The following is a 15,362-nucleotide window of genomic DNA, read 5'->3' as shown; positions in this document are numbered from 1 at the left end:
GAGGAGAATTTCCAGCAACGGAGGATATCAAAAATAAACCCCCTCATGTCCAGGGAAGAGCAGAAAGTATAAATACCCCCGATGTGTCCACACTGCAGCGGTGCTGGTGAGTGGTACAACAAGACTTAGCTTGGTTAGGGTATTAGAAACGAGAACTTAGACAGACTGAAATTAAATAGCAGACATACTTTGACCAAGACTGACTTTACAGCACTGGAAAAATAACTTTGAAAAGATTGCTGATTTTCACAAGATATTTCTCCGATTGCAGAAGACGCGCCACTTGCCAGAGAATAAGGGACATAAATTGTAATAAATCCTTTTTTTAATCAATCCCGAGTGCAATTTCCATTGCAGAAGATGTGTTCCACTGTGTGTTTGATCTTTTTATCCCTGTGCGTAATCAACACAGTACTTTCTACTCCGTTTGAATCAGAGGATATTGTACCTGTTCGGATAAACGGAAGAATCAGCGGTCGCTTTTGGAAAAGAAGCGAGGAACAGCCGAGGTTTGTCCTCAGTGCATTTGGCAAGGACTTGACTCTAAATCTTATACCTGATACCAGCTTTATCGCGCCTTCCTTCACCATACAACGCATCAAAGCCAGAGATTTTGGCGTTTTACGCAGCGCTTCAGGTGCGCAACCTTTCCGGGACGCGGATCGCCAGAAATTAATCAACCAGACAGAGGAGAGTGAAGGACAGCTGAGAAGCTGCTTTTACTCGGGGAACGTAGATTACGATCAGAACTCGGTTGTGGCTGTCAGTTTGTGCTCTGGCATCTTTGGCTCCTTCATAACGGAGGGGAAAGAATATTTAATTGAGCCCAAACTTCGCGGCGGCCTGGGGCCTGACTCTGCCGAACAGCTGCATGTCATCAAGAGGAGGACATTCACCAAAAGCCACGGTGTTCCCCTCCTGTTTGATCACGCGGCGGAGGAAAGCCGAGCAGAGAAGCACAATGGGGAAAGTTTTACGCACAGCGACAGTGACGCACAGAGGGAACTTCGCCGGCGACGCTTTGTTTCCGCGCCACGGTTCATAGAGACCCTGGTGGTAGCAGACTCAACCATGACCCACTTCTATGGAGATGAAATAAAGGTCAGACACGATGAACTCATTCTTTCCTGCACACACTGTTGATAGGAACCTATGCAAACCTGTAGGTTAATTTCGCAGTTTAGACCGTCTCATAAGCAAACCCACAACTGGTGACGACGTAATTTTTCTCCTTTATTTTCTCTGCAAGTCCGCTAAGACAGAACACATAACTCACAATAATATAGTGGCAGGGAATTGTTTTGCTGTGCTGCTTCATAAAAATGTTTTGGCACTGAGGGAGCTTGGGAGGAAATCGGTGGGCTCCCAGTTTTCCACAGTCTGAGAAAGAGGTCAGGCATCAGAAATTCAAGCAATGCTGTACCACATTCCTCAGAACTTGGTCACAATTTGGCAGCAGAGCTTCAGCATCATCCAGGGAAGCTGCTTCACAGGGATTACAATATCCATTACGTTATATCTTTACAAAGTATTAATTATATTGATTCATTAAATTAATTGCCTGACCCTTTGCTATTGCATATCATATACAACACCCAATCTCTAAATTAAATTTGAAAAAGCTCCTGAAATCACCCTCCATAACAAATATCAGTCCTGGTTGAAGCTGGAACTCAACAAAAGACTTATTTAAACAAAAGTAGGACAATCCATGATCCTGCCACAATCTGGACCAGCCAAACTGTAGTCTGTTTGTACTTAACATGCTCCTTAGCTGCCAAACCCTCAGCAGTATTCCAAGCAAGACACAGGCAACAAAGGGTCAAGTGGACAAAGGTTAGACTGATAAATTGGGTTTATATTGGCATTTCATGAGAAACCAAATGACAGGCAATCAGGTGTGTCTGCCTCTGATATGATGGATGTGATACAGGTGACAGATTATCCATCCATATTACACTGGTTGTCTATGAGCAGGGGGCAGTTTTAGAGATTTGGAGGCCTCAGGCAAAGATAGACATGTGGTTCTGTGGGTGTGTGCACAAGCATGTGGAAAAACGTTTTATGAGAGAATATCATCCCACCCTAGAAAAGTTTTTTTTCAGCAAGGCTCATGGAAGACTTTACAATACACAGAATGGCAGAATATCCCACGCTCACTATGATTTATCAGCTCTCTATAAGACACAACACTATGACAGTGCTGTGGAAATCCCTGCCCATCCCTACCCCACAAAACAAACAAAAAAGTATTTGGAGGCAACTCTTTCCAGCAAACAAAGTCTGATGGGACATTCTTGACTTAGAAGAAGAGGCTAAATATTGTACATTACTGTTAGACATCAGTAATTTCCAATCACATCTGCTCCTCCCATCTCCTCTAAAGGCAGCAGACAGTTTATTGGGCCGGGAGGAGACTCCAGGCTAACCTCATGGAGAACAAACTGAGACACAAGTCACGAATACTGTATACAGCAACATAGATATGAATATGCAGCAAGCCCAAATATTATTATACCACATTCAGTACTTGCAAGGACCAATGACTTCACGTTTTAAATAAAATTTTCATTTTAGCAGACACAGAAATTCCCCTGTGTGAGTAATGATGCACACCAAGTTGTTTCTGTTTTTTCTGCGCCCTTTCTCCACTGTTGTAAATTAGTAACTGGTTGTACAGTTAAATGCATTCACATTACTACTGTTTTACCTTTATTTTTGTTTAATTATAAGACAAATGTGTTCCTATCACATAGTCATAGTTATCAAAGTGACTTTGAAGAGGTCCCTGTGTTCGTCTCAGCCAACTTAAGTCATGAAATTTGCTCTTTGAATTTGCATTTGTGATAAGAGGTTGTCTGCACTAGAGCCTGACTGATAAATGAAGCATATCTGCTGATATTAGCTTATAGCAGGTATATTGTACTGGTCAATAAGTAACAATAAATTGCAGAACCAAAATGTCAAATATGTTTGCGATAATTTAGAAACAATGTCGCCATTATAGCTTGAGCAAAAAAGAGCAGTGATCAGTTTATTTTTATACTGCAAAATTTCAGTTCTTTAATAATCAGTATTCAGGGATCCAAAATATGTAAAAACAAACAAACAAACGAAAAACTTAATATCAGCCATGTTCTCTCTCAAATAACGATATCAAAAATCCAGTTTTGGTTGGGCTCATGTCTGTGCATGCAATTTCATGTAAAAATGGATTCCTGCACTGTGATATCTTCATTATTATTAAACCTTTCACTCTAATCCTAACCCTAAAACCAAGTCCTTGCGCTCAAACAACAATCCAGAATTCAATGATATCAAAACTTTTGCTGATTTGCTTTAAAGGAATAGTTCAACATTTTGAGAAATATGCTGAGCTTAGTTAATTGATTACTGGCTATAGGCTTTGTTTAATGGACAGATATGAGAGTGGTATCAATCTTTTGATCTAATTGTTGGCAAGAAGGCAAATAAGCCTTTGCCCTAAAATGTTGAACTATTCATTCAAACCAGACTCTTGTCAATCCTCCACTGTTAAAGCTTTTAATATTTCCTTTCCTGTCTCTCCTCCTCCATAGCACTATATTCTGACCCTGATGTCGATGGCCGCCCAGCTCTACAAACACCCCACCATAAAGAACTCAGTGAACATGGTGGTGGTAAAGATGTTGGTGGTGGAGGACGAGGAAGTCGGCCCTGAGGTCTCCAGCAACGGAGGCGTGGCTCTTAGGAACTTCTGTTCATGGCAGCAGCTTTTCAACCCACCGAGCCAGAGACATCCAGAGCACTATGACACTGCTATGCTCTTCACCAGAGAGGTGAGGGACAAGAATGTATCTGGTTTAGCTCTTTTTCACAATGCCTGCATGGCTGTTAAGATCTATGCAATAAAACACACCATCATCTGCATACCACATTTTAAACATGTGATGTGAGACATTTGCTAGGATTTGAGCATGAAAATTCAGTCTTGAACATGGAAGCAGTAGTTTGACGTAAAAATCTTGCCTCAAGGGCCACTAGCTTTCAACTGCATCTCGTAGTCCTCCTCAGCTGATGGAGTTTGCTCAGTTGTCTCAGAGACGACATATGTAAAATGGAAAGGACCCTTGACTAGAAACTCCGGAAACACCAGAAACAGACAATATCAGCTGTCTGTGAGTATCAAACCAAAATCAGTCACAGCATTGACTGCTAAGGGGTCAAAGGTTGACCAAGAGTCAATGGACAGCTGGAGAAAGATTAAGGAAGGCATTCTTATGCAATGCCAGAGACGATAATTAAAGAGAGATAGGGGTTATGATCTCTACCCATATATGACCACCTGTTATCATGTGATTGAAGTTCCATGCTTAGGTCACATGATGACAACTGAACTGTCTCCATGACAACTGAGCAAAGGCCATCCACAGAGCACACCACAAGAAGCAGTTGGAATGTCTGAAAAAAAAGTAGACACTGAGTTGACATTTCTTTGACAAATTTGCTGGAATGTAAACGCATGTAAATTCGAAACACCAGTGGCCCGAGAACTGATCCTTGGGGAACACCACATATTGTATTAATAGAAGCAGTAGTGTCATGGGGTTTTATTGGAGAGCTTTGACTTTCAGTATTTGGGAATGAAATGTAATTTCAACAATTCAATGCTAGCTTAACATATCTTAATACTGGTATCAGGCTTCAAGAGTCACAGTGGTTTTAACACTTAGACCAATATTGATTGGAATAACACAATTTTCTTCAGAGCATGGTTTGGACTCTCCAGTATATGAAACAACACATGCAATGTTGTGAGAGTTTTACAGTGTATTATTAGATGGACAGTCCCCTCACTCATGATAGTCATATTTTGCTTTCCATTCAGACAGCAATAACCCAGAAAGGGTGAGTCACGAATTAAGTCCTGGTGGAATTCTGTCTTAGGCCATCTGCGGTCCACAATGTGGTTTCAGAGGCAGCAGACTCAACCACGCAACAATTACTTGAACACAAAGTCTCTTACAGTAACACAAATGCATTTTAGGGCCACTTGTGTTCACTGTAGGGGGTCCCAGCGGCAAATGGCCCCCTTGGATTTGGCTGGTTATTGTCATTGTAACTTGCTCTTTAAGCAGCCCAGAAGCACATGTGTGGGGTTAGGAAAGAAAAGATGAAGGTGAGGTATAGGAAGGCCTTTCTAGCCCTTTGGGCTTATTACAGATGCTGAAAAGGGATCATCAAGATGAAATAGTTGTAATCTTTTCCAAGCAGGGGGAATGTCTACAGACAGCAAACAAACTGTGCTTTATGGATGCTCAACAGGAAATAAGTTCACAAGTCCTTAGGGTGTGAGTTGTGATTGGCTTGTTCTGCTGTATTTGGCTGCCTTTTTCCATCTGGTATGTGCATGTTGACAAGGTGTTAGCAGACAATACATTAGGCTAGTAACTTCTCTATTATTACATTTTTTCAGCTAAGTGCCCTGGTTGCCGCTTGATTTGATGACAGGCTTGGCATTTATCTACCTACTGAATGACATTCGCATGTAAATCTGACCCTGGATCAGAAAATGATGAGTAGAACATATGGGCTTTTGCAATTTTGTGTTGGATTTGCTGAAGCGGCTCTCAATCAGGAAAGCCATCATTCACGCAAACCTGGTTTGTGTTTGTTTTTCCATTTCCGCGGAGAGATGCTTTGAAATGTAGAAGACGGAAGGCTCCTCGTGGATGAGCTAACTTTAGTACCGCCACAAATCAGCCCTGACACGATGAATCCACTTTAAATGGTCAGGGTTTGAGTGTGCGGCTGGGTCAGGCTGAAAATGTGTGCCATGTACTCCGCAGTCACAAGAGAATGCTCTGGTACAACTATGGGCCTGTTGTGAAACTCAAAACTCACACGCTGTTGCATGTAGTGGAAACATGTTTCTCATGCATTTTTGTGGTCTTATATTGCGTGTGTGTTTGCCTTCCCTCTGTCTGCACTATCTGCAAATGCAATTCCGTGACCTTGTGTTCAGGCCCATACATACTTAGCTTTGGCTTTGTGTGTGTCTGCATACATGAGTGACAGATGCTGTTGTGGAACAAGGTGTACAAACACACGCTGAGCAGCGTTCAACTGCAGCTCCAAGTCCAGATGTGTTTCAAATCACAGAGGGTTATGCCTTGTGGGTTTTTTTGGGGGCTGAGGCAAGGCCACGAACGCGTCCGTCTCCGTCCTACACAGCCAGGCGTCTTCTCGAGCAGGGAAAGATTTCTGATACACACCACAATGTTAATTTTCCCACATCACAGCCCTGGACAGCTGCATGCTGAGGATATTTATTTGCTTTATTTAATGATGGAAACACTGAGCAACATGTTTTGATTTGTTTCTTAAAAATGGCAGAAAAAAAACTGGACATAAATAGACATGATGTTTTGCCATCCTACGTAATTAATATAACAGTCATCCCGGGCTGCCCATACACTTACTATGTTTACTATTTGACAGAATAATATCTTTAACTTTAATTGATAGTTCACTCTGCCAGCTGTTTCTGACCAAATGTTTACTACTTTTTCAAGGGAGATAGGCCTTATCTATCATCCTGTCAAGCCAGTATTGGCCATGTATGTATTCTGTGTTGTCGACTGTGTTGTTTTTATAAATAATTATTGAAGAATTGCTCAATACCTGGTTGTCTGTGAGAGGATCCTAATTTGAGCTGATTTGAATACAATAGTTGGATAGGGCTCAATACAAGCATGCATTTTTTTGGTTTCAATGGAGAGTTTTAGTCTTCCATGACACTGAAGCTGTCTTAGCAGCAGCACTGAGGTCAAAAAGTGGTATGCACCCTTGTTCTAGTTGTATATGCTGATACTGAGTGGTATGTCACTGTTGACTATTGCCAAGGCTGTTCTACTGGCCTAGGGTCCTTATAAACTATATGTCACTCTGATCCACTGACAGATACCACTTTTCACTCTCACATAACAATGGTGTGCAACTATTTTTTTAGTGTCACATGTTGATTCTTAGTGTTATGACACTTTTTACTGGCATAAGGCTCATAAAAACGATATTATCACTGATGTTCCTAATTGCAGATGATGATTCTTATTGGTGCATGCCGCTGCTGTGTTAACAATACACAGAATATCTTTGCTGTTCCACTGACATACACTACTTCTTACAAGTCATACTCGGCTAATGTGTACCTATGGCTAGCCCCACTAGTTTAGCTAACAGACAAGCACAGCCTTCATCACAACAGTGACTGCTGCCTACAATGTGTGATTACCGTTCAGTCATGGTATAACATAAACTACCAGTTTTACAGCACAGTAGAACATGAGAGGTATCCCATTCCCAGTAGTTAGCAGAAGCATACTTACTGTATGCCAGTAAAGAATTGTCATAAGCCGTTGGGGAGTAGTATGTGGCAGGAGGAGGAGCATGCTATATGCTGGTCAAAGCACAAGTCAACAGTGGTGTGCCACTAAGAATGGGCATATGAGACTAAAACAAGGTTGTTATTCCATTAGTATACAATCATGAAAAGTGGGATCTCTATGGAACACTGACAAGCTGTTTCTATGGTCAAATTCAAGATTTTGAACACCTGCTTTTTTATTGAAAATAGTTCAGTATTGCTATCAGCCTTTCACATCGCATATCCACTTCCTGTTCTTGATGTTCCAGTCTCAGTGTTTTCAATATCTGTTTGCATTGCAGGACATCTGTGGACAAAAGAGCTGCGACACTTTGGGTGTGGCCGATGTCGGGACGATGTGCGATCCCAAAAGAAGCTGCTCTGTTATTGAGGACAACGGCCTGCAAGCTGCCTTCACAGCTGCACACGAGCTTGGTTAGCTCAGATTTACTTTCACATGGGTGGGCTGGTGTGGGTGTAGGATTTATGAAAAAACTTTTGAGATGTAGTGCAATAGGCAAGTTCTATCATGTGTAGTTTTAAAATCTTTTTCAGTCCTGCATAACCACACTGTTGTGCATCTGTGAAACTGTGTCACATTTTTGTCATTGCATCCTCTCCTACTGCAGGCCATGTGTTGAGTATGCCTCATGACGACTCCAAGACCTGTGAGAGGCTGTTTGGGGATCTGGGAAGACACTACCTGATGGCTCCTCTGTTTGTCAGCCTCAACAAGACTGCACCTTGGTCTCCCTGCAGCGCGCTCTACATCACAGAGTTCTTTGACAATGGACATGGTAGGAAATGTTTCAGGTTATCGTCTGTGCATGTTAAAAATTACACAATGACTAAATCAGAAACTGTGCAGCCCTGTAGAGATCTTCTGCCAATGTGGAAGTCTGCCATGCCACTGTGGCTCTGTCATTATGGCTGATTCAGAGATGAATAAAACATACTGTTATTCCTCTTGCACTCTAACTATGGCTTTCCTGCTTAAACATGTCGCTCCCCTCAAATTATGGGTTGTCGGGATAGTTTATCTTGACTTAGATTACATGTTCTCTTTCCACATCCGCTCCTCCTCAGTCGCTCCCTTTCTTACGCCTTTTCTTTGCCTCACCTCTGTGGCTCTGACCCCCCATCTCATGTTGTGCATCTTGTAATGTTTGTATCCTTCCTAGACCTATCAGTGAACCTTCTTTTCCACTGAGTCATACTATGGACTTCTTCCTGTTCTCCACCTCTGCAGCCAAAAGCAACAGCTGGTGTCAGCAAAATATGTTCTTTATCAGTTGGAAAATGTCTCCAAAGAAAACTCATGTGGCTGAGAATGTTCATTCCGAACTGCGGATGTCATTGACAACTCTAGACGAAAAGCTTATTGAATGTAATAAAAGATAATTAGAGAAACAATGAATAAATTCAGATTTAGAATGGCTGTCAAATGTCCAAATTCAGAGTACTAGATCGCCCATAAAAGCGCACTGCATTTGTTAAATTTAAATTATTCATTTTTATAGTCAGGACACAACTTGCCCAGAATATTTTCCCCCTGTTGTAATACCACACATGAAGAGCAACACATTTACAATCACCACACTGCCACAAAGTCCATAATCTCCTTTTACCACAATATAATCAGTCTCATACAGTGTTGCTTTGTATTGTAACCACAGGGGACTGCCTGCTGGATGTCCCAGAGAGTACCATGCCGTTACCAAGAGAGCTGCCAGGCACCAAGTACAGCCTGGACCAACAGTGCCAGCAGATTTTTGGAGAGGAGTTTATCCACTGCCCCAACACTTCAGACAGTGATATCTGCAGCCAGCTGTGGTGTCAAGAAGACGGGACGTCACAGTGCTCCACCAAGAACGGCAGCCTGCCTTGGGCTGACGGCACCTCCTGTAGCCTCAACGGGACCTGCCTCCACGGAGTGTGCATGTCGACCCAGGAGGTGATGCAGCCACTGGTAAGACTCCTTCTGTATGTGAGTGGCCATCAACTGGCATTAAAGCTGCATGAACCAATATTTATGTATGAGCAGTGAGTCTGTTTTACATAAAATGTGTTGCATGTAATGACTAAGGCACAGAGAATTATCACACAATTTTGTAGATCCCTGCACTGTTTTGATTCAATTTTACAACATGCAGCAGAAACACGACTGCAAATGAATCATGTTGCTCCATATCTGCTGGATGTTTAAATAGGCAAATGTTTGCTAATACATTAAAAAAAAATCCATCAATGCAGCTTTAATGCAACTTTTAAGATCAAAGATTTACTCACAAGAGCATGTTAAAGCTGCAGTTGAACATTTCACACTTGGTCTTACTAGTTCCATGCTGACAATGTTTATTCGCTTGCACCTTCTCTCTGCTGAGAACTGCCTGTAGGGTTTGGTGAGTCACATGCTTTGAAGTGCTCTTGTCGTTTACTCAGAAAAAGAGCAACCAAGTTTGTAGTTGTAAAACTGGAAAGTCAGCAACTTAAAGCCAGCCTCCCCCAGCAGCTTTACAATGTTTTTTTCCCATTGGGTTTTTGACATACACAGGAAAATACACTCCTTAAAATGTTCTGAAAAAAATACATGTTGAACAACTACAATTGCATGACAAGTGGGCAAACTCCATCTGCTAAGGCAGGTTTTGTGATACCGTTGATAGCTCAAGAACAACTATCACAGGATTTGTTTATTTCAGACTATTTGATTTTTTAAAAAAAAGCAACAATCAAATACAAAATCACTGAAAATCTACTTTTTGAAGCAGAAACATTCACACTTTTCTCAACTGTGTGCAGTTTCAAGTAGAAATACATGAATGAAAAGTATAAGCTAAATGTGTGGATTACAGTGATCTTGGAAATTGAGGAGTTTAAATCCAGCTGCTTCATGATGCCTTTTTATATTTCCTTAAAGAACATTTGTACAACTCTATTTCATTCTAGCTCAGTTGCCCTGATATCTTCTCCTTGTGTTATGATCACACATCTGTTTATGAACCCAGACGTGCTGGCAGTTGGGATACTAGCTAGTCCAAACTCATAAAACTTCTGGAAAGGACACCCACGCTAGCAATCACACACATGCACACATACACTCACACACGCACACACACATACACACACACACACACACTTTCAATTTTGTCTTACAAAGCTGCAGCATGGCAGGTTCCACTAGTGGTGAGTGACACATGTGGCAGGAATGTGGGTAGAGGCAGACAGCAGGCGCGTGCCGAACTTCAACACAGATTTAGCCTGGAGTCGCGGCACGCCAACACACTGTGCGGCCTCAAACCCAGAAGCCCAGACTGTGGTTTAGGCTGCACAGCTGAGATTGCCTTTGGCACTGAGCTCTAACCAACTACTCCGACGGCTCCTTTTTTTTTTTTATTCTTGCTGTGTTTTACCACAGGTGGTTGTGGACGGCGGCTGGAGCTCATGGGGACCATGGCAGCAGTGCTCCAGGACGTGTGGAGGTGGGGTGGAGTTCTCCTACAGGGAGTGTACAGATCCTGTGCCTCAGAACGGAGGGAAGTACTGTGAGGGACAGAGGGTTCAGTACCAGTCTTGCAACACACAGCAGTGTGACAGCAACGACGGTAAGTTGCAGTTTGGAGACAGAATCAGTAATATGCAGGTTTTGAGGACCAATACTGATATTGATAATCTTGGCCTTGAAGTTGCTGATAGTCATTATTGTAATATGAATTTAATTTTAATATTATGACATAATTTTAAAGGAGCACTCCACTGATTTTACATAAGGTGCTCAGTTTAGTTGTGAAAGAAGGAACTTTACATAGTTTGAAAAAACAACCCTAATGATGTCCTTAGGGTTATCTCAGCTTAACTCGGTTAACTAGAGTTGTGGTTTGAAAGTGGGCATTTAAGAGGTAAGGGGGGTGTAATGAAGGGCTGTATCCAGATGCATTATAGGAAATGTAGTATCCAGCGTTTTTTGGAGTTTGACTCACACTAGAGTCTAAAAGTCTGGATATTTCAGCCTTAAACTTTGATGCTTTATGGAAACCTTATGGAGAAAACAAGTATTCAATCTTTTGATCATACTATTATTGTTGATATTGGCAAAGTAGGAAAAGACAGTAACTCTTAATTGAAATCCAGGACTATGATAAATAATTATGTAATAATAAGAATCAATTATCATCATCATTCCTGTGTGGAATCTAACTAAAATATCCTAGTGTAGAATATCAAACTGCTTGATATTTCTTCAAAATTAGAAGTGAAGCACACTGACTGGACTGTATCTAATCTTTAATGCGAATATGCCTGATATAAGGTATCCATCATACCCTGCAGTCCCAATTTCAAAATTCCAAAATAATGATAATGAAGGATGATTGTATTTATAAAAACTTCCCGTCAGTTGGTTGGTCAAAACGTGTTGTACACTAAACTTCCTTCCATCTGTTACCTTTAGGAAAGAGTTTCAGAGAGGAGCAGTGTGAGAAGTACAACAGCCCCAACTACCTGGACTACAACGGAAACATGAAACATTGGATACCAAAGTACGCCGGAGTGTCTCCCAGAGACAGATGTAAACTGTTCTGCAGGGCCAGAGGCAGCAGTGAATTTAAGGTGTTTGAATCCAAGGTAATGTTGCACTCAACATCACAGCTCATACATTTTAGCTAACACATTTGGTTAACACTTCAGCTAATGTATTGCAAGTCTGAAAAATAAAACTCAAGGTCCACTTACTAGCTTTTTCTGGAGCTTTCAACCACATCACACAGTCTTCATCAGTGGATGGAGGTTAAGTGTTAGAGCTTGGACCTGATTGTAATCCTGAACCTCTAAGGCCTGATCATAACTCCCATCCACTGATGAAGACTGTGAGATGCAGCTGAAAGCTCCAGGAACGCTAGTAAGTGGACCTTGAGTTGAGGTCAAAAGTGTCACTGCATCTTAGTATCGAATATGAGCAACATTCTAGATAAGAGAAATCATTTAAGGTGAATCAGAATTAACCAGGCATACCTGATGTGCCCCTGCAGGTAATTGATGGGACGACCTGTGGTCCTGATACCACATCAGTGTGCGTCCAGGGCCAATGTGTGAAGGCAGGCTGCGACCAGGTGATTGGATCCAACAAGAGAGTGGATAAGTGTGGAGTGTGTGGAGGAAGTGGGCTCACCTGTAGAAAGATCACAGGCTCCTACAACAAGGCAACGTAAGTCATCTAAAAGAATGCAAGAAAATTATTATTATACTGTGTAAGAGCATTTTGCTAATCAAACTGTGGTGAAAACAGAGAGCAGCCAGTTTAGATAAACAAAAATCATGCAAAATCATAAAAAAATTGTAACACTATTTAAATATTATTTAGAAATGCATGACCAAAGATTTGATTAGTGTTATTTCAACTTAAGTTGATGTCTTCCTGAACTGGTCCATCTCTAGACAAGTTTTAATGACTTTGGGTCTGACTATGTGATAATTTACTTTCACTCTTCCTTGTTGCTGCTAATAACACCCAGGAGAGAATATAAAGCCTTTCGAAACCTCAGTTTGATCACTGATATTTGCAGCAATAATGTGATAACCCCTTTAAGGCCACTTAATGGTTTTATCTAGAGGGGCAGGGTTTCCGGAGTTTATGGGGAGTTATGTGCTATACCTATTTCTTGATGAACAACAGAAGAACAGAGAAGATTGATTGCATCCTAATAATTTAGAGAGTATTTATCGTCTCTTCTGTCAGAAAGAAAGCTAATAAGCATATTTCCCAAACTGTTGAATTGTGTCTTTAAAGTCAGAAAACAAAAGTGTGTACATTATCTTAACCCAGTTCTTTCTTTTCTCTATCAGCTATGGATACAGTGACATTGTCACAATTCCTGTTGGCGCAACTAACATTGACATCAAACAGCGGAGCCACAGAGGAATCAAACATGATGGGAACTATCTGGCTATAAAGAGAGAGAGCGGCGGTTACATCCTCAATGGTAACTTTTCTGTATCCACGGTGGAGCAGGACATTCCTGTGCTGGGCGCTGTGCTCAAGTACAGCGGCTCCTCCACCACTCTAGAGAGGATCCAGAGCTTCATGCAGCTGAAAGAGGCCATCACCATCCAACTTCTGGCCACTGCGGGGGATGCCAACCCTCCCAAGGTTAAATATACCTTTTTCATCCCTAGAGATGTGACTTTCAATAAATCCAAGGAGAAGAAGGGCACCTCACCATCTTTGCATATGATCCATCCGTTTGGCGTGCCTGACTGGGTGCTGGGGGAGTGGTCTGAGTGCTCCAAGAGTTGTGGCTCCGGATGGTCCAGGAGGAATGTCGAATGCCAAGACAACGCGGGCTTCCTCTCCAGCCAGTGTGACAAGGACCTGAAGCCCGTAGACATCAGGCCTTGCGGGGATCTGCCCTGCCCAATATGGCAAATGGGACCTTGGTCCGCCTGCTCACGAACTTGTGGCCAGGGGGAGCGCCGCCGCAGCATCTTCTGCATAGACTATACTGGGAAGACTGTTGAGCCAGAGAAGTGTGATCCGAACAAAATCCCAGAGCCAGTCTCTGGAGAGTGTCTCAACCAAGAGTGCTTATGAAGAACAGTACAGTACAGTAAACTTTGAACGATTCCCTTTTCGGTCTGACTGCACTTACCAACTGGTCACATCACGTCATGTCAAGGGCATTATGCCTGAATATTGTTTTGTCGTCTTTTGTTGACTATTGACAACCACTATTGAAATTTGAAACAATGGAAATCTACCTCAGGATGTACATGTGATGCTATGTATAGATGCTAGATGAAGGTGCTGAGTTTGTGTTTTCTCCAGAAAGAGAAGTTTTCAAGCCCCACTCTAAATAGAGACTAATGTTTTCAGATGAAGTCTGGTATAATATCCATTATGTCTTTCTGTGTCAGCTGTCATTTAAAGTGGGGCTTGAACAATAGCATGAAACCTGCTGTCAAACACCAGCACAGTGTAAATATACCTCCAATTGTCCTCCACAGAACTCAATCCCCTATAAAGCTTTGATCGAGCCTTTTACCTAATTTATTGAGGTAGGTACATAAGATTAATGCATTGGGGTTTTAAGCCTCTGGGAAGTGCGCTCCTGTTTGATTGCTTCTCTTTTCTACACACATACAATTACCAGAATGTGATTTTTGTTAAATAATTGTAAATGTCATATTTTTATCCTGACAATTGTCATTGTTTAACTGGGCAAACCCTTCACTGACGCCAAATCTGACAATATCTTGGACTTAAAAATGTGCCAGTTTTAGAATACAACAGAGCAAACTAGATGCATAGACTTTATAGAAATTGATATAATTTGAGTTTACACATTGTGTAAAATGTTAAGGTTAGTAATAACTGGTCTGGATCCTGATCTGAATAACCCTTGACAGAGAATTTCCCTCTGCCCTGTAGTTTAATTTCACTTTTTCCCAGGTGCATTATAATGCAGTTGAGAGGAACAGTGGTACAAACAATCTGCAATGCAACAAATGTTATTACTAAGTTAAGTGATAAGCATACTATCTATCATATATATGAAAAATAACATTAATTTTATTCATTTTCAGACTTTTATTTGTTGCATCATATGCAAACACTCACAGTTGTTTTCAGACTCTTGTATGTATATTTGATTCTTCATTCTTGTTGTTAATTTACATGTCATAAAACAAAAGAGATGGAGCATTAGGCCTATATCCCTTCAGTGAAGGACTATACTATTTTATTATTACAGCTTCCTTTTTAAGCTATTTATTTTTGTAAAGTTTTTACCTTGGACATGTAATTAACATGGCAGATGCTGCTGTCTTTGAGATTTTTGTCTATAAAAATGGTCAAATAAACACATTTATGTCAATACATGGATCTCTTTTACTGCTTCTCATTCTCCATGACAACCAAAGAGAAACTGTGTACAACATTTCTCCAATTTCCTGCATCTAAAAT

The 15,362-nt window shown here is 41.4% G+C and overlaps 1 protein-coding gene across 1 annotated transcript; it reads left to right on the top strand.

The window, feature by feature from the left end:
- The first annotated feature begins 69 nt into the window (after positions 1-69).
- On the top strand, positions 70-15,275 carry LOC137185642 (A disintegrin and metalloproteinase with thrombospondin motifs 8). Its single transcript, XM_067593915.1, has 9 exons — positions 70-1,101; positions 3,579-3,818; positions 7,708-7,840; positions 8,035-8,202; positions 9,082-9,374; positions 10,824-11,010; positions 11,856-12,028; positions 12,433-12,608; positions 13,247-15,275. Exons 1-9 carry the CDS (start codon positions 361-363, stop codon positions 13,989-13,991), a joined length of 2,856 nt encoding a protein of 951 aa, XP_067450016.1. The 5' UTR covers positions 70-360; the 3' UTR covers positions 13,992-15,275.
- Positions 15,276-15,362: the final 87 nt, after the last annotated feature.

The sequence above is a fragment of the Thunnus thynnus genome, chromosome 7, assembly GCF_963924715.1.
Source record: "Thunnus thynnus chromosome 7, fThuThy2.1, whole genome shotgun sequence".
Classification (NCBI taxonomy): Eukaryota; Metazoa; Chordata; class Actinopteri; order Scombriformes; family Scombridae; genus Thunnus; species Thunnus thynnus.
Note: the sequence above shows the minus strand (reverse complement) of the source record. Positions and strands in the feature narration are given on the sequence as shown.